This window comes from Gadus morhua, chromosome 16 (genome assembly GCF_902167405.1).
Source record: "Gadus morhua chromosome 16, gadMor3.0, whole genome shotgun sequence".
Taxonomy (NCBI): Eukaryota; Metazoa; Chordata; class Actinopteri; order Gadiformes; family Gadidae; genus Gadus; species Gadus morhua.
In genome coordinates, this window is record NC_044063.1 from 8,826,542 (window position 1) to 8,844,847 (window position 18,306).

At 48.2% G+C, this 18,306-nt stretch overlaps 1 protein-coding gene across 1 annotated transcript; it reads left to right on the forward strand.

Moving 5' to 3' along the window:
- Positions 1–787: 787 nt before the first annotated feature.
- Positions 788–17,804, forward strand: zc3h4 (zinc finger CCCH-type containing 4). Its single transcript, XM_030380270.1, is given in 16 exon segments — positions 788–1,104; positions 4,921–5,299; positions 5,516–5,626; positions 5,857–6,073; positions 6,557–6,813; positions 6,930–7,032; positions 7,194–7,330; positions 7,518–7,634; positions 7,807–7,918; positions 8,744–8,853; positions 9,257–9,747; positions 10,288–10,607; positions 12,164–12,409; positions 14,390–14,664; positions 14,666–15,670; positions 15,672–17,804. Coding segments are annotated over 16 exon segments (4,395 nt in total). The 5' UTR covers positions 788–1,024; the 3' UTR covers positions 16,107–17,804.
- Positions 17,805–18,306: the final 502 nt, after the last annotated feature.

The following is an 18,306-nucleotide window of genomic DNA, read 5'->3' on the forward strand; positions in this document are numbered from 1 at the left end:
ATCTCGCGTCTCTTTATTCCACTGGCAGCTGCCTTTGGCTATTTGATTCCATTCAATTTCAAGTAAAATATGTATCTCAATCAAAAATGTGCAGTAACAATTTGGCCATATGGTCATGCCTCGTTAAAATATTCTGCATTACTTGACCACGATCAGGCTGTTAGTGGGTTTTATTATGTATTTTTGTTTCAATATCTTTTGGTTTTGTTTCAAGCATTTTTGTAAATGATAGGCAGGCAGTCTGTGAAACACTTATGTCCACACACCGTTCCTTAAAAAAATTAAAGGCCATTGGTTCACCCACACTTAATGAGTAGTAGGGGGGTTGTAAGTGAACCTGTGCAGTACTTCTGCACGCGTTGTCAATCTCAGTCACCCTCTTGGAAAATAAATAAATATATACCGGTTCACTGCAGAAAGTGCCATGTCTCTACTTGAACTGTACAAGCTCTTAAACAAGCAGCGGCATAAGTCAGAATGAAAACTCAAGTTGTGACATAATATTGGCCAGAGGGGTGATGGGATGGGCTCATTACCTAAGGCATGGCCAGGGATTATACAAATCAATGTACAAAACAAACTTATTTTTTTATTGTGTCTATAAAGTACATAATCATACTAACTCATCCCGACCACTGTTCACGTTGCTACATGTAGGAATGAACTATGTATTTCAGTCATGATTTTCGGCTCAATCGGCTCAACTCGACCATTTCCGTAACGGGTTCGATGACGCATAATACGGCATGACGCCATCCTCGTTTAAATCCGCCTCTTTTCTCTCCGGGAAGACGACCAGCCATTTTAAGTCAATGAGTCTTCAATTCACAACGCTACTGTAGGACGGACAGCGTCAGGACCCAATTTCATCAAAATTTACCTTACAACTGTTAGTGGAGAATTGACTACTATGAACTTAAAACGCTCCTTAAGCCAAATAACCAGTAGATCCAAGTGAAGTGACGCATAAGCCAGTAGAATCCAGTCGAGTTGTAATTTTTGCACCTCCATGTAGCTAGAGGAAATGGCTGTGGAAAGCATGACTGTCCATCCAAACTCCCCAACTACCAACCACGAACACAACAGTCTCCTGACTGACGAAAGGTCGAGTAATTCTACAATCATTTAAATGAAATTATTTATTTAATCCTGTGCTTCTAGACAAAAGCCCGGGCTTTTATTTTTACTTTTTTCTTTCAAAAGGGATTAAACTCGCCTTTTCTGGGAGCAAGTACAAAGGTAACGAACGCCATGTTGACAGGACAACGACAACTGGGAGGTTAAAAAGAAACATCGTCCCGCTGTTTTATAAACGTTACCACAATCAGCGATCAATCGACGCAGACCCACTCGTTGGAAAGAAAATGCGAAGTCGAACAAATTGATCAAGCAAAGTGTCACCCAACATATTAGGAAAACGAACGAATACAAGAGCCTCTTGTGGATTACCTGCAAACGTTATATTTTTTTTAAAGTCAGAATTAATCATCTAACTTTAACTTAAATTCTCAGTTTGATGCGGGCGATGCCATAGTTAAGAGAATGGCACAGGTGTACTTTTCTTGAGTGATTGTCCATGGTTAAACGTGGGCCTATTTCATAGCTAACGTAAATTAGCACATTTAGCCTGTTCGCCATTACACGGCTGGTAGTGGAGGCGCTAGGCTAATGCTACATGTCACGAATATGCTGCTGATCAATGTCATTGTTATTAGTTCGCTCGGTTAAGTTCACTTCACAGCTCAATATCACACTGATCAGTTAATGCAGTTACAAACGACAAACACTTTAACAGTTAAATACTGAAAGGTATTTATTTTAACTATTAACATTGTGGTTCGTAACCGTTTCACTGCGCACTTCGCATTGAATGTCGTCGCCACCGTTACAACCGACTTATTTATCATGGAATAATTGCGTTTTTGGTTACAAATACATATTTGATTAAATGTTTGGGCATAGCCGGTGGCTTCTTAAAATATAAAATACTAGTTTGATTTGAAAAACATAACGTTTGCTCATGTCAAGTTTAACATATGTTGTTTTTATTCACAGTCGTACCTTCACTTACTACTCCCAAACAACCACACAAGTCCCTGAAATGTGTAAAACGTTTGCAAAGCATCACAAAAGTACAGCAAACGTCTCCCTTTCCACATTCCCCAGTTGGCAAATCCGTTCCCTGACCCCACTATCTAATAATACACTTTCTAGTCCCCCAAAATACCACGAAATAGTGTCCCTAAAACTTGAGGAAACCTTTGTTATAGTTTTGAGGGAAAAAAAATATGAAGAGACCTCTCACAGTAAGTATTCCCCATCATTTTCATTATGGCCCTTTGCTTGTAGAATCATGTAATAAGGACATAATCATCCCACATTGCATGGTAACTATTATTGGCAAAGTTTGTATTGATCATGGATATTCTCATTGTTATCGGGATTGTAATGGATCTTTTCAAACTTGCAAAGTATGTGTTCAGACACGTTGGCGTTTACAAAATCATAGAATACCAACAGATTTTTTTTTTCAAAATGAGTAGCAGTATGGTTTTACCACCATATTGATTTGGTATACCATCACTTTATTTTTAACCAAGTTTGTCTTGTGTTAACAGTTTTTTGGGGTTTAGAAATGGATCACTTAGTTGGCAAAACGCATATTCCACCCAACTGTCGTTAGCATGGTTAATATTGTTGTGTATGGCTTAGCATAGCCAATCAAGACTTGTGTGGCTCTAGTGTCTTGCACAACCAAAGGGTCAGTCCATAAGTTATAGGGGTGATTTAGCCCGAGGTCAGCTATGTCAGACTTTGTTTTGTAGAGAGACCAAGGCAACCACTCCCATTCTTCTGTGCCCTCCTTCCCAGTAGCTTGGCTCTTGTGCTTTGGCAGACAGCCCCAATTCACCATTATTAGAAACTTTCTGGTATAAAGTGAAAAGCAAGCCCAGGTTGATACATCTTTGGCAAGGTAACATTGTGTGTGAAAGATGTAAAATAGTCTTCTAACTTAGGCCACAAGTAATGCTAGCACAACGAATTTGCTTACTGTGTCTTGATTGTATTTGTTCCAAAACGAGTTGTTGATGAGGCATTAAAGACAGCCACATAACTAGTTAAATTGTTGTCGTTGGTGGTTGTTGGAACAGATGATGCAAGAAATGGTTAACTGCTTCATAGTAGAACGTACTTCTTAGGCAACTTGGGCAGAATCTTTTCAAATAGCAAAACATAAATCAAATGTTGGTATAGGACTTAAGACTTTGGTTTGTAATAATATGAGTCACTAGCTATAAATAAGGGAGAGTTTAAAGGTACATTTTAATATTTTGTATTGTCAACATGTTTGAACGCTGTCTGCTAAATAGGTAGAGGAATGTACAGAGATTCCTGTCCCCATTTGGTCTCACCACAGTAGATTTAAATCAATTGTCCCTCGTTAAACTGTTACAGAAATCAGCCGTACAGTTATGGCCTAACTATATTCTCCCCCAGTTCTAACGCTGTGTTAAAGATAGTTTGAGCTGAGAGCGATACAGCTGACACGGGGGGACATTGCAGTAGGTTTCCCCTCTGCCAACTCTGCGTTCTTACACAGGCAACGGGCCAGTGTACTCTACCAGAGTACACCGCCTATCTGTGTTTGAATAGCCTGATACTGTGAGGCAAAGAGCCATGGCAGGCCAGAGAACAGGAGGCCATTGACAAAGTACCATGGACGTGGCTAATCTTCATGTGTTGCTGTCAGCATAGCTTGACTTTTTGGATGGTGGACTTCTGAATGTGTGTTGGGGGGGGGGGGGGGGGGGGGGATATAAATGATTTATGGCTTGGCGTTTTAAGTAAATCTTAGTAGCACAAGTGTTTTTCGCTACACAGTGTGGACGTATATTGGCTGTAAAAGGCATAAATACATGATTGGATCTTCTTTTAGTGCTGTCAGGGTAGAGTGCGGGCAGTTATTGCGTCAATTGTTTTATTCTTTGTGGCATGTCAAGCGATAGTGTCTTTGCAACCTATAAACCATCCATTCAGATTCCATAATTTAATTGGAAGTATTTCTTCGGTCATGTGCTGTTTCTTATTCCCCTCCCTTCCACAATTCCTCAAACCTCCAACCCCTGGTCTTTCCTTCATCCTGGTTCCCCCCCTAGCCAGACACCCGCCCCGTCCTCCATGATGAGGTTCAGGCTAAGCATTGATCATTGTGTCCAGCGGGACACATTCAATCAGGATCATGTGATTCAGCACTCCTGTGACTCCACTTTGAATGCTGTATCAGAAGTCAGTGTTGTGTTCCCTGATTACACTAACTGGTTGCAAAGGGAGTCTTGGGTAACGCCATTGCGAAAAAAATGTAAAACCATGAATCATATATATTTTTTTAACACTTTGAGTACATCGGTTTGTCCCTATGTTTAAATATCTAAGCTGTTAGTTTATCAGGCACGTGGCCATTTGCTCACCGAGAATGAAGCCACTGCTGAATCAGCATTTAAGCATAACAAGATAACCCTTTCAATGGCCCAGAAATCCACTTATACAAATTAATCTGTTAATTAATTCTAATCTGCAGTGATTATCTATCAAAGTGTGATTTAAGGAATCAATTATACCAATTGTATTAATCTTAACTGAATATTACTGATGTTAAAAGCTGACTAATAATGGAACATTGTCGAGGTCACCAATATCCCCGGTGTGTTGAACATCAACAGGCGTTCGTTATCATTTTATAGCAAATGTTCCTCTGAAAGAGAGAACTAATATTATCACTTAACATAACATGTTTTTATGTATATCCAACGTATATCATTAAGTATACCTCAGCCCTTGTGTGTGTCGTGTCATAAATCATGTTCTCTTAACGTCTACAAACACAAATCCGATGCTGACCGGCTTGTGTTCTCTCTGCAGACGGGAGGATGGCGAGCTGGAGGAGGGGGAGCTGGAGGACGACGTTGGTGAGGTGGAGGAGGAGGAGGGGAGTGTAGAGACCCAGGTGGCCTCCGGGGCAGGTGGCGAGGGAGGAGACGAGGCAGATGGAGGCGTTGGAGGAGGAGGAGGAGGAGGAGGAGGTGGTGGTGCTGGAGCAGGAGGCGCTGGCGGGGGCGGGACAGAGCCCGGCGGAGAAGGAGGCGCGGAGAAGCTGCGAGGCAGCCGGGAGCGCCACGCCAGCACGGGCTCGGACGAGGAGCGCTCCCACCGCCGCAAGCGCAAGAGGAAGAAAGAGAAGGAGCGGGAGCGGGAGAAGGAGAAGAGGAGGGCCAAGAAGAGGCGCAAATCCAAGCACAAAGTAAGAGGGCCCGACGCCTTGACAGGCAGGGATGTGGTACACCGCTAAGGAAACAAAGATTCAGATCTCTTCCTCTAGTTGAGCTGCTGTTATCATCTAAACGAGGCTCGAACTGTATTGCTCGTTTCAGTTGTAGCTGTTCGTTTAGAATGCCTGATCACAAAGTCATTCGTCCAGCGGTGTTTAAATATCGCTGTCTGTCTGTCTCTCGCCCAGCGTCACCCGTCCTCTGATGACGACCACTCCGACTTCAGCGACGACTCTGACTACAGTCCCAGCGAGAAGAGGACGAAGTACCGGGAGTATAGCCCCCAGTACCCCCCTGCTGTGAGTCCCCAACAACGGCTTTAAAGTCACAATCACACTCCCTCAAACACTCCTTCACCTCAAGGAGGAGACTGGCAGGGAACTGTCGCTGTGCGAGTTCATTTTGGTGCTTCGCAGCCCCAAGTTACACACTCATAAGCCCGACTATCAGCATGTACCATGGTTTTTAATTTTTTTGTAATCCTAACTTTACCGCACCCGAATGACGCCGACCTCTCTGTTCTCTCCAGGCGCACGACGTCTACAGCGGCCCCAAGAAGGGCAACTACATGAAGATGGACAAGCAGAACTACGGCGGCTACGACGAATACCAGGAGGAGAACTTTGAGGGTGAGGAGGACCAGGAGAATCCAGAGGAAGAGTACAACGATGACTTTGCCAAGGAGCTCAACCAGTACCGCAAGGCCAAGGAGGTGGGAGGGGGGCCAGGAAACCGCGGAGGGCGAGGTAAGGCCCTGTTAGAGCTAAAAATAAGAACGGTTATCAAATGCTATGCACTATTGTGTCTAAAACCTTAGACCCCCACTGGTCTCATCTGATCTTCTGGATTCACATGAGACACAAGCTTCAGGATTTAACATTTTCTAATCATAACCAAAAGGGTGAGATGCGTATGAGGGCCAGTGGGTTTGAGTTGCCTTAGGAGAATGCAATGGCTAAGTGCCAGAAGTTAGCCATAGCATTCTCCTTGGCATCTCAAGGCCAGTGAGCTTGATCTGCCTAAGGAGAATGCTATGGCTACATGCCACAGGTTAGCAAGCTGGTCTTTACCCAAGGGTTAAGGGAGGACAAGTGAATTCTGGAGTCTCTGATTATTCTACATTCAAAAATAACTCATTAATCCACCACTCCTTGTTTCTCTCTCTCTCTCTCTCTGTCTCTGTCTCTGTCTCTGTCTCTCTGTCTCTCTCCTCCCCCCCCCCCCCCCAGGAGGCAAAGGTCGGATGAAGAACCAGCGAGGTCGCGGAGGGATGAGGGGAGGTAGAAGAGGGAGAGGAGGAAGTAGAGGAAGGGGGGGTCGTGGGGGAGGAGGAGGAGGAGGGGGAGGAGGAGGAGGAGGAGGAGGAGGAGGAGGGGGAGGAGGGGGAGGAGGAGGAGGAGGAGGAGGAGGAGGAGGAAAGATGGGGGGAGACAACGACCACATCGATGGCTACGGAGGGGAAGGCGAGATGGAGGTGAGGCCCTCAGTAAGCACATAGTCTAATCCCTAACACATGTTGTTCAGCACATAAAGGCTCTTCAATCGGTACATGCGTGTTGATTGTGGAACTACCTGTAAAAAGTGCTGTGTTTATTTTTTCAGCAGTATGGCGAGGATGACTATGATAACATGGGAGAGGAGGACTATGATGATTACTCTAAGGAGCAAGGCCACTACCGCAAGTCCAAAGACCGTGGTGGCAGAGGTCAGTTAGAAAACGTGTTGTAAAAAAACGACCTTTAACGGCTAGTCACACTCGCACCTGGTGTTTTGATTTGTCACCTTTAATAACGAGGCATCAGTTAAATATTCAAACTTGTAACTGTCTTTCTTTCCTCTCTCTGTCTGTTTGTCTGTCTGTCCTAGGAGGCAAAGGGGGCCGTGGGCGGGGCCGGGGTAAAGGGGGGCGTGGCATGAATCGAGGCAAGGGGAGGAACCGAGGGAGAGGAGGGAGAGTAGACCAGATGAACGACGAAGACAACAATGGAGACATGGACAATGGGGTAAAGAGCAATGCATGAGATGTGTGTTAATTATTATCATTAAGTCGGTATATCGGTCAATAGATCCTGTGATTGGTCTCGTTCACTGACCCCCCCCCTTGATGAAGTCATGGTTTCCTGGAATCCTCCTCCTCATCACCGTATACTGTTTCTTTCCCTCAATCGTGTGTGTGTGTGTGTACGTTAGGATGACGGAGGTGTAGGAGGAGGAGGAGGAGCAGGGAGGAGGAACCCTGGGGACAAGCACCCTGATAAGAAGGGGAAGGCCATCTGCAAGTACTACATCGAAGGCCGCTGCACCTGGGTGAGTCTCTCTCTCTCGGTCTCCCTTTCTCTGTCTGTCTCTCTGTGTGCTCCCTATTGACCTGTATCGGAAGTCACTACGTTTATTTGGATAACGGCTGCTGAGTGACTCAATGGTAAATACACCTGAACCTGTTGTAACTCTTGTTGTAATTATCACCGTTGACCACCAGGGGGACCACTGTAACTTCAGCCATGACATCGAGCTGCCCAAGAAGAAGGAGCTTTGCAAGTTCTACATCACTGGCTTCTGTGCTCGGGCCGAGCACTGTCCCTACATGCATGATATCCTTTACCGTTCTGTGTGTCCCCATACGTACGCAGGTAGTTATTTAAACGGTCCTGAGTGCAGGGAAATCTAGTTGTTAGGAGTGTTCAAGTCCCAACTGAGAGGTTTTGGGTTCAAACCCCAACACCCTCAGTCTACCTTTAAGCCTCTTTGGCAAGCATCCTAAAATACCCTGCGAGTCGCTTTGGATAAAAACTGCCAAGTTACAATTTAATTAGAGCTGTCAAGCGATTAAAATATTTAATCGTGATTAATCGCATTAATGTCATAGTTAACTCTAATTAATCGCGATTAATCGCAAATTCTTTTTCTATGCTAAATACCCCTTGATTTTTTTTGTCCCATAATTCTTCTCATTTTAATTCTCTTATCAACATGGTGAAGTGCATCGGCTTGCCTTGTGCAAATGATTTTTTATTGATAACAACATTGGCATATACACTGATCAAAACAGGACGATACAAAAAAAGAGCCTATAGTGCAATTAAACGACTGCTTTGAACAAATGTCATTTCAACATAGTCAGGCTACTGCTTCTTTGTTTTGAGCCAAAGAATTTATTTTATTTTATTTTTTTTTTATAAAATAATTGCGTTAATCGCGCGATAAAAAAATTAACGCCGTTAAATTTGGTTTGCGTTAACGTCGTTAATAACGCGTTTAACTGACAGCTCTAAATTTAATCGTAGTATTTGATACAATTATAATGAATATTTGGGATCAAATGGGTGTAGTACTTCAAACAGCAAACCTTTATTCATGACTTTGAGATGACCTGTACATCCACTGTGTGAGAGATGACCCTTGACCTTCTGGATCACGTGACTTCCCGTGCAAGCTGTTCCACACCACGGGGAATTGTGTCAACGGAGACGAGTGCATGTTCTCCCACGACGCCCTCAACGACGACACCCAGGACCTGCTCAACAAGGTGGGTGCCCCACCCTAGACCTGGTCCTCCTTGGAGCTCACTAGCGCTTAGCTAATGCTATATATCATTTGTAATTCCCTGAGATTAAGCACACTCATAACATTAATTAAATCCCACATGTACACGACCAGTAGTAAGAATATAAAACAGATGAAAAGATAGTTTCTACAAGTAATACTAAAAGGTCTAACATACACAGTATAATAGTAGTAGTCCATGAATTTCATCCTAAGGCTAGGAAATGCTTTTTTGCAGTATTTAATTGTAGTTATTTGGGATTCAAATTGGTCTTAAACGCATCACACATCACTTAACCTGAGCAGGGAGAGAGCTCTTAAAGATGATGGGCACCAGGGTTTGGTGGGCTCTGCCTCTGTCCTGAGCGTGTCCCTCCTCCCTCCAGATGCTGGCTGAGGATGCCGAGGCCGGTATGGAGGATGAGAAGGAGGTGGAGGAGTTGAAGAAGCAGGGCATCAACCCGCTCCCCAAACCCCCACCAGGAGTAGGCCTCCTCCCGACCCCTCCCCGGCCCGGGCCCCTGGACACCGGCAACGGGCCCGGAGACTTCGGGGGGCCGATGGGGGGTGATTTCGGACCCCCGCCGCCCGGACCCAACCAGGGCCCTATGCTCAACAAGGCTCCCCCAATGCAAGGGCCCATGACTGGGCCCAACTCCATTCCGCTCCCCCCGCCTTGCTCCGAAGGAGGACCCTACCAAGGGGGTCCTCCGAACCCAAACGGACCACCTCCCCCCGTGGGCCCTCCGCCTCCTTGTGGAGGTGGAGGTGGTGGCGGCGGCGGTGGTGGTGGAGGTGGAGGCTGTGGACGGATTCCCTCGTTGTTTGAGATTAAAGTTCAGCCGACAGGACAACTGGCTCACAAACTGGCTACAAGGTAAATAAAGTGATTTTTCTGTCGCCAAATTGTAACCCGTATAGTTTGCCCGTATAGTCATCTCAACATGAGCTTACACATCCTTAGAGCACCTCTGAACTGAGTAGACTCCCTAAAGGATCCTGTTGTACTTTTGTATAACGGGGTCATCGAGTATAGTACATGGGAATTGCAAGTCAATTTTGAGTATGTTTACTTAACACGCCCTATTCAAGAGGCACAAGCACAGTTAAAGATGAATAATGGGGTAGGGATGGGCGATTCATCGAATTTTGATAGCGATTTCGATTTTAGCGTCAAACGATCACATAATTAACGTAATCAAGTTTTCCGTTCTCAATTACAACGTTTTTTTGTCAATTACAACATGTTTTCGAACTCAAAAATAATCGTTTGAATAATCGTGATTTCAAAATGAAATAATCGGGTTTATGATTTTGAGCCCTATAATGAGGTTCTGTTATTTAGCCTCGGTCATTAAACCACCTCATGTAACTGTATTCATAGCCTGCCTCACTCCTGTCCCCCCCCCACCCCCAGGAGTCAGACCCCCAGCACCACGCAGGGCCAGACCGGGACCACCTCCTCCCAAGGGGCCCCCGGCGACGCCCCGGTCCGCTTCCCCGGCCCCCCTGGCATGATGTCCCCGGACATGACCCAGGGGCCTCCTCCCAACATGCCTCCCGGCGGGCCCCCCATGATGGGGCCCTTCGGGCCGGGCGATGGGGGCCCTCACGGAGGCATGATGCCCCTGGGACCCCCACCCAACTTCTTTGAGAACTTCTTCAACCAGCAGCAGCAGCAGCAGCAGCAGCAGCAGCAGCAGCAGGGCATGCAGATGGAAGGCGTGGTGGAGGAAGGTAAACAGCATTCACTGAACCCATGACGTATATCTAAGTACAGCATTGACTGTTTGGTGGAGTTCGTACTCCATCAATGTCCGAAACGCCGTCAACAGGCCTGTCCCCGTAAAGTGAGAGGCCCTGCCGGGGGGGTGTACAGTAGGGCTGTCAAAATTGCTCAAAAATGACATTCGAATGTTTGTTTGGAAAAAAATCACGAATTCAAACTATTCGAATATCTGGTTGCCTATTTTACGCAGTTGCCGTCAATATGTCAATAATGCGACAAAACCATGGTTCAAATTAGTGGGATATATATATATCCTCTAAACAGCCCAGTAACGTGGAGGCCTAATCATGAAAAGCCACAGCTTTGTATCGCTTGCATTTCACCACCACACCAGCAAGCGCGCAAACTATAGTAATCTGAAGAAGACGCCCGCTTCTGAATGTTACAAAGTATGCTAGTGGTAACGTTCCTTGCTTTGCTTACCATTTATCGAGAAGGCCTATTAAAATCGATAAAGAAAAAAATGCATGTCGCCTACGTCTTCCACCATGCCAGCGAAAGGGCCAGCACTACGCACCGTTCGGATTCATGAAAAAAAAGCTGTCTCGGACTTTGCCGAGAACATTGCGTTATAGCAGCTTTCACCAGCCAGACTACTAGCTCCCTGAACTCTACTTCGGATGCTTATTGAATGGCATAGCCGAGCTGGAATGCCTATATCCAAGTACGGAAACCCCGAGGGGATAAAATACATTCGCCCTTCACAATACTAGTCTGTTACACTTGTACCGCGGGAGTGTTTTTTCACATTCGAATATTATGAGGGACATCGCGAACAGACAGAGGCTCATTCACAAAGCAGATAGAGGCGCTTGTACCGCGGGAGTGTTTTTTCACATTTGAATATTAATTTTCACGTTCGAATTTGCGTTTTTGGATACATTTCGAACGAATATTCGAACTTCGAATATTCATTGACAGCCCTAGTGTACAGTAATTGGTCACCCGCTTGGCTACATAGCCAGTAGGGAAATGGACTCCGCCTTATATATCAGCGTGACTTAATGGAGGGAGGTGGATACAATGAAATGCGTACAACTGCAAGGGGTTTCATAGAAACCGTTCTGGGATGATCCGTGAGTGGATTACAGATTTCTGTTGATCACTTAAATTAAGCAAAGAAATTAAATGTCTAGAAGAATGAAACGATTATAGGTCAATCCCAAAACAACATGTTGCAGTGTTCTCCAGGTCTCTGGGTTCTCCTGGGCTCTGTGTTCTGATCTGGGTTCTCCAGGGCTCTGGGTTCTCCTGGGCTCTGTGTTCTGCTCTGGGTTCTCCAGGGCTCTGGGTTCTCCAGGGCTCTGTGTTCTCCAGGGCTCTGGGTTCTCCAGGGCTCTGGGTTCTCCGGGGCTCTGGGTTCTGCTCTGGGTTCTCCAGGGCTCTGGGTTCTCCCGGGCTCTGGGTTCTAGACCGGTGTGTGATCCCACGGCTACTGTCCAGCTCAGGCCGTATTTATGAACCAGTGAACCTTTGAGCCCTGACGCTTCTCTCTGGTTGCTAGGAGACAACTTCCAGGGCCCCCCGCCAACGGGAGGAGGCGGACCCAAGAAGTTCGGCGACCACTCGGGAGGCCCCGACGGCCCGCCAAACAGCGGCTCGGCCAATCACGGAGGCATGTCGGTGCCTGACTTCCTGCCCCCGGCCCAGCGCGTCCTGTTCATGAGGATCCAGCAGAAGCAGCAGGAGGAGGAGGAGAGGGCCCGGCGCCTGGCCGAGGGCGGGCAGGACAAGGGCCGCGACATGGAGGGTACACACACACACACACACACAACACACACACACACACACACACACACACACACACACACACACACACACACACACACACACACACACACACACACACACACACACACACACACACACACACACACACACACACACACACACACACACGTTACTGTTAATTTAGGGGCATGCGGCTCATGGAGGCAGTGTTCATTTCGTTAACGAAAAATATGACAAATTTATTTTTCGTCAACAACCTTTTTTCCATGACTTAGACGAGTCGTTCACGAGCTAAAATTAGATCTTTGATGATAAAACTATGACGAAATCTAGGTTTAGTTTCCGTTTTCGTTGACGTGACAGGACTAAAATGTTAGTGGTGTGCTATTTGGCCATTCAAAATGCATTACCCTCCCGTAGGGCTGCACGATATGAGCAAAATATGATATCCCGATATTTTTTGGCTGAATGGCGATATACGATATATATCTCGATATTTTCTATAGAGTGGGTTAGATGTTTTTTTTCTAAGTCAAAAGCCACATGTGAGATGTTGCAAGCACTTTTATTAAAACATAGGTCAGTATGACTGCAACATGTGATTTTGTATCGTTATTTTCAACAGAATTGAATGAACATGTTAAAAAAAAGGGACGTTTTTCACCTTCTTCACAAAATAATCACCTATGCAAAACATTATAAAGCTGTAGGTTACACACATTAGCTACCAATAAGAGCATTGGCTTCGTCGCATTGTCCTGTGTACTACGGTGAGGGTTTCAGTGCGCCGTAACTTTAATCCCCCGCCCCCTCCCTTCTCCGTTCCATTTGGGAACATGTTTGGTTTCATTTCGCTTGTTTCGTATATTTTAATTAATTAATTAAGAGCGTCACCAGAGGGCGCCCCCAACACATATGCCCAGCGCCGGCCCTGGTTTCGGGGCAGAAGAAACTGTCGCGGCCGGTGATGCAGCAGCACAGCCACGGAGTATTACGCATTCCTTATACTGCACTTTGTACCGCTGCTGTAAATGGTGGAACAGATTTGTCGTGCTTCCACTTTTAGTCGCAACGGTTTTGCTACACTCTCTACAGATGACCTGCAGCTGCTGCTCATCTGTTTTTTTTTTTAAACCCGAACTATTTCCACATTATGGAGCCGTTGTTTCTCCTCTTTGAAACAATTTCGTCTCCCGCCGCCGTCTCGTTTTCTTTACGGGTATCATCCATGCTTGTTGTTTTGTGAGGGGGCGGCGGGGGCGGGAATAAGGCGTCTTTGCACACGGCACGTTCGGAAAGACAGAGTGGGAGGGGGAGGGGTCGCGCTCACAGTCTCCAAGGCAAGCGCTGTAGACGCTTGAGGGGGAAACTGACCATTTTAACGCATATCGATATAAACGATATTGTCAAATCTTGTATCCCCGTGGAAATTATATCGATATATCGTACATAGCCGATATATCCTGCAGCCCTACCCTCCCGTCAGGTTGTTATGCAACGGAAACATTGTTCACTCCTCCAGTAAATAGGACGGAGCTACGACTTGGCAACGGGAGGCATAGTCTGCTCAGCTATGAGCCAGAGAGCTATCGTTACGTTATGCATTGTACATAGTCATAATTTGAAATTAGTCAGCCATATATCAGGGGTTAGCCTATTTAAATTAGTTTAAAAAGATAAAACATTTTGACTAAAAGTAATGACTAAAAGTTGACTAAAATATAAGGACTTTTGGTTGACTAAAACTAGACTAAAACTAAGAAGGAAAACAATGACTAAAATGTGACTAAAACTAATACAAATTTTTGTCTTAAGACCAAGACTAAATCTAAAATAGCTGACAAAATGAACACTGCATGGAGTGAGTGGTACACACACACACACACACACACACACACACACACGTTTCTGTTAACTCTCCTGGGTCAGGTGGGTCAAGGGGCACCGGGTTAACTAGTAGGATCCTACTGACCGAGCTCCCTCCTGATTGGCCCCCCAGGTGACTCTGGGAACTGGTACTCCAGCGAGGACGAGGACGGGGGCAGCAGCGTCACCTCCATCCTGAAGACCCTCCGGCAGCAGACCAAGGCGCCCCCCAAGCCCGAGGGCCCGCCCAGCGACCCCCGCCTCCAGAAGGCCCCCGCCCCCGCCCCGCCGCTCGCTAGGCCCGCCGACCCCCGCCTGGCCCGGGACCCCCGCCTCACCCGAGCCCCCGAGCCCGTCCCGGAGCCCGCCCCCCCGGGGCCCCCGGCCGACCCCCGCCTGGCTCGGCTGGCCGGGCCCCCGGCGCCCCCCCCCCGCCGTCCCCAAAGCCGAGCCCCCCCTGGTCTACAAGCCCCCACCTCTGCCCACCCTGGCGGTGGAGGAGGAGGAGGCGGAGAGGGTGCTCCGGGACAAGCCGGTGCCCATCCCCCTGGACCCCCTGATGGGCATGGCCCTGCGGGACCCCCGCTCCCAGCTGCAGCAGTTCAGCCACATCAAGAAGGACATCGTGCTCCACCTGCCGGCCTTCGCCCGGACCGTGGCCTGGTCCCCCGAGGACCTGCTCCCCCTGCCCGCCCCCAAGCCGGACCCCCTGCCCCTCCCGCCCGGCATCCCCCCGGTCCCCTCCCAGGACCCCCGGCTCTCCCGGGCGCCCCCGCCGAGCCACGCCCCCCCGCCCCCCTCCCTCCCCCACCCGCCCCCCTCTCTCCCCCCTCCCCCGGCGATGGAGGGCCCCGCCGGGCCCCCGCCCTCCTCGCTGCCCGACTTCGAGCTGCTGTCCCGCATCCTGAAGACGGTCAACTCCAGCCCCACGCACGTCCCCTCCGTGCCCCTGCTCCTCACGCCGCCCCCCCCGCCGCTGTCGCTCCTGGGCCCCCCTCCCCCCCTCCTCCTCCCGCCGCCGGCGGACAAGCCGGTGGACCCGCGGACGAGTCGCAAGCCCCCCGCCGACCCGCGGCTGCTCGGCGACCCCCGCCTCCAGCCCCAGAAGTCTGCCTTGAAGCAGCCGTCGGACCCCCTCCCTCCCCCGCTCTCTGCCGCTCCCCCCGCACCTCCCCCCAGCTCCTCCTCCTCCTCCCCTGCCACCGCGCCCTACGACCCCCGCCTGCTGTCCGCCGGCGGGGCGGGGCGCGCTGTGGGCCCCGGGGCACCAGGGGGCGCCAGCGTCCTGAGTGGCATCAGCCTCTACGACCCGCGGACTAACAAGCCGGGCAGCCCCGGGCCCAGCAACGGTTCCACCAGCTCGCCAGCCCCCGCCCCCGCCGCCGCCGCCGCTGAGGCCAAGCCCAGCGACGCCCCGCCCCCCCAAACCCAAGCCCAAGGAGCCGCTGTTCGTCCGGAAGTCGGCGCTGGACCAGCCGGAGCCGGAGAAGAGCGGCGAGCAGGGCACCGACCGCTACAACAGCTACAACAGGCCCCGGCCCAAGCCTGCACCCTCGCCCAACGCCCAGGCCCAGGGAGGGCCCGCTTCCTCGGGGGCGGCGGCCGCCGGCGCCGGAGCCCCGGGCCCCGCCGGAGCGGCCCCGGAGCAGGGGCCGCCGGGCGTCCACAACCTGCCGGTGGCCACCCTGTTCAGCATGGTGAAGCAGGCGGGCAAGGCCGGCGGCACCGGGAGCCCGTTTGGCGGCAACAGCCCGGCGCAGGCCGAGCTGACGAAGGCGGAGCAGGACAACGCCTCGCTGAAGGACGTTTTCAAAGGCTTCGACCCCACCGCGTCCCCCTTCTGTCAGTGACCCCCCGCCCCCCTCCACTGTACGTTGACCTCTGAACCCGTCCGACTGTCCGGTCAACCCCGGAACATTGTTTTAAAAAAACAACAACATATGAACGCTGAGCACAACAGTGATGAGAAGAGGACTGACGAGTGCACTGAATCAAACTACTGGTCAACATGGACTCCACTAACGCACGCACACGACCGAACACACACACGCGCACGCACGCACATTTCTACAGTGTTGCAGATTGGATTCTATAAGAGACTTTGAGAGTTGGGTGGGAGGTTGGAAGCCAGATTTATATTTTAAAGGCAAAGATGTGTATAATTGAATGTATCTTCTTCAGCTATACAGAGCAACATGCCGTCTGTAGCCGTACTTCTCCGCTTCTCTGCTTATCCAGTTTGCCATCCTCCACTATATTTCTTTTCTGCGCTAGGGAGGGGTTACTGCACTGCTTTGACATTGTACAAGACCGCAAAAGTCCCAGAAACAGAAGCCATGTTGTCGATGTCTATTCATGTGTAATCACCGTTTATTTGCTCAACCAATCAAATGCATCGTTGGTTTCTGTTCTGTGTACTGCAGTAGAGAGAGAAATGACAGACTGATTAAATTCTATTCTTGGGTTTTCCACATTTTTCTTTTTAGTTTGTGCACGATTTGCATTTGTCGAGTTTACGAGTCCTCTTTGGTTTAGAGATTCCCAGTCTTCTCGTCATCTCTCGATGTTTTATTGAAGTCGGTTTTTCATTCGCAACTGTACAAAGGCAGCGAGTTTAGCAAACGCAATCAAACCTTTGACCTCAACGTAACGGCATCAGTGGGGACCGCTGGGCGTTCCTGTTGGCCAGACGTCAACGGCTGCGGTCCTTCTGATTGGCTCGTCGTCGGGCACGGCGGTCTACCTTTGTGATTGGGCTCAGCCTGCTGATGATTTGCTGCCCTCACACACAGCTGCCTCCTAGCTGTCTATCACATGACCTACGACCCCAAGGATAACATGGTCAATTTGGAAAACTAAACTTAAGGACTGTAGGGTTCTGTCGTCTTTGAGATGTGCGTTATTTTAATTTATTTTTTATACTCTTGAGGACGCCGGTGGGGTGGGGGGGGGGAGATACGCCTGATGGCATTTTGGGTCTGAATTGTTTTATATTCTAATATGTTATTAATAAAGTATAACCTGGTGGTCTCACAGCCTGGGAATATGTAAAGAGAGAATCAATTCCCGTGTATTGTTATTTTTTTAATTTGCCCTTCTGTATAAAGATTTAAAAGTGAACTAAATTCTATCGTCTCACCTTTGACTTTGAGAAAAGGCTTCTGGGAAGTGGAGGTATCTGCTTCTCGGGACATTACGTTTGTCTGTCCCTTCTTTTCTTCAGAGCTATGTTTGTTCATCAGTTTTTTTAATTTTGTAAATTAGATTTGTTTTCCTGCATTGTAAATGAGCTGTGTCGTGTCTTTGAGAGGCGTTTTCTAACCGTTCACTGTAGGGGAGGTTCTGAAAAATATTTAAATAAAGGCAGTACATGATCAACCAGATAACACCCAAGGCTGTTTTCCTCTTGCTTTACTAATAGTTTCATTAGTTTGTGTATAAGATTAAGACTTCATATCGTCTTGTGAAAATGAATATTCGTTCATGTCAATTATGGATTTGTATTGCACATATGGCATATTGTACGAATTAAAACCAACCAACCCTTTTTTCCAGACAGTAGCTGCCTCATCATGGCCACCACACCTTGTAAATGTTCTTTGTGGTTTACGAGAAAGAATACTTTTTTATTCCCATGTCATGAAAAGACACTTATTTGCTGCAAGAATCTGCCTGCAAGAATGACTGTTAAGTACGGTAGACAATGCCAATGAATCACTGACTTCTCAATTTGACGTAGGCTGCACATTGCGGATGTGTTCCTTGGAATCAACTGGCATTACATCCAGTATAATGAGGCCTTCTGTCTTGGTTCAATCACAACTGTGAGAATTTGCTTAGTTACCGGAGAAACAGATGGGTCGAATCTATGACTTCAATCTCACATTGAATTACTCTTAATATTCTCCATTTAATTGTAATACTTTTAGCATGATTAGGAATCCGCTGCAAGCGGCTTTGATAAAATCGTCAGCTAATTGAGAGCTGGAATAGTTCATATCAATTATTAAATCCCATAACATCATTATGGGTTTGCACAGCATGAAGACG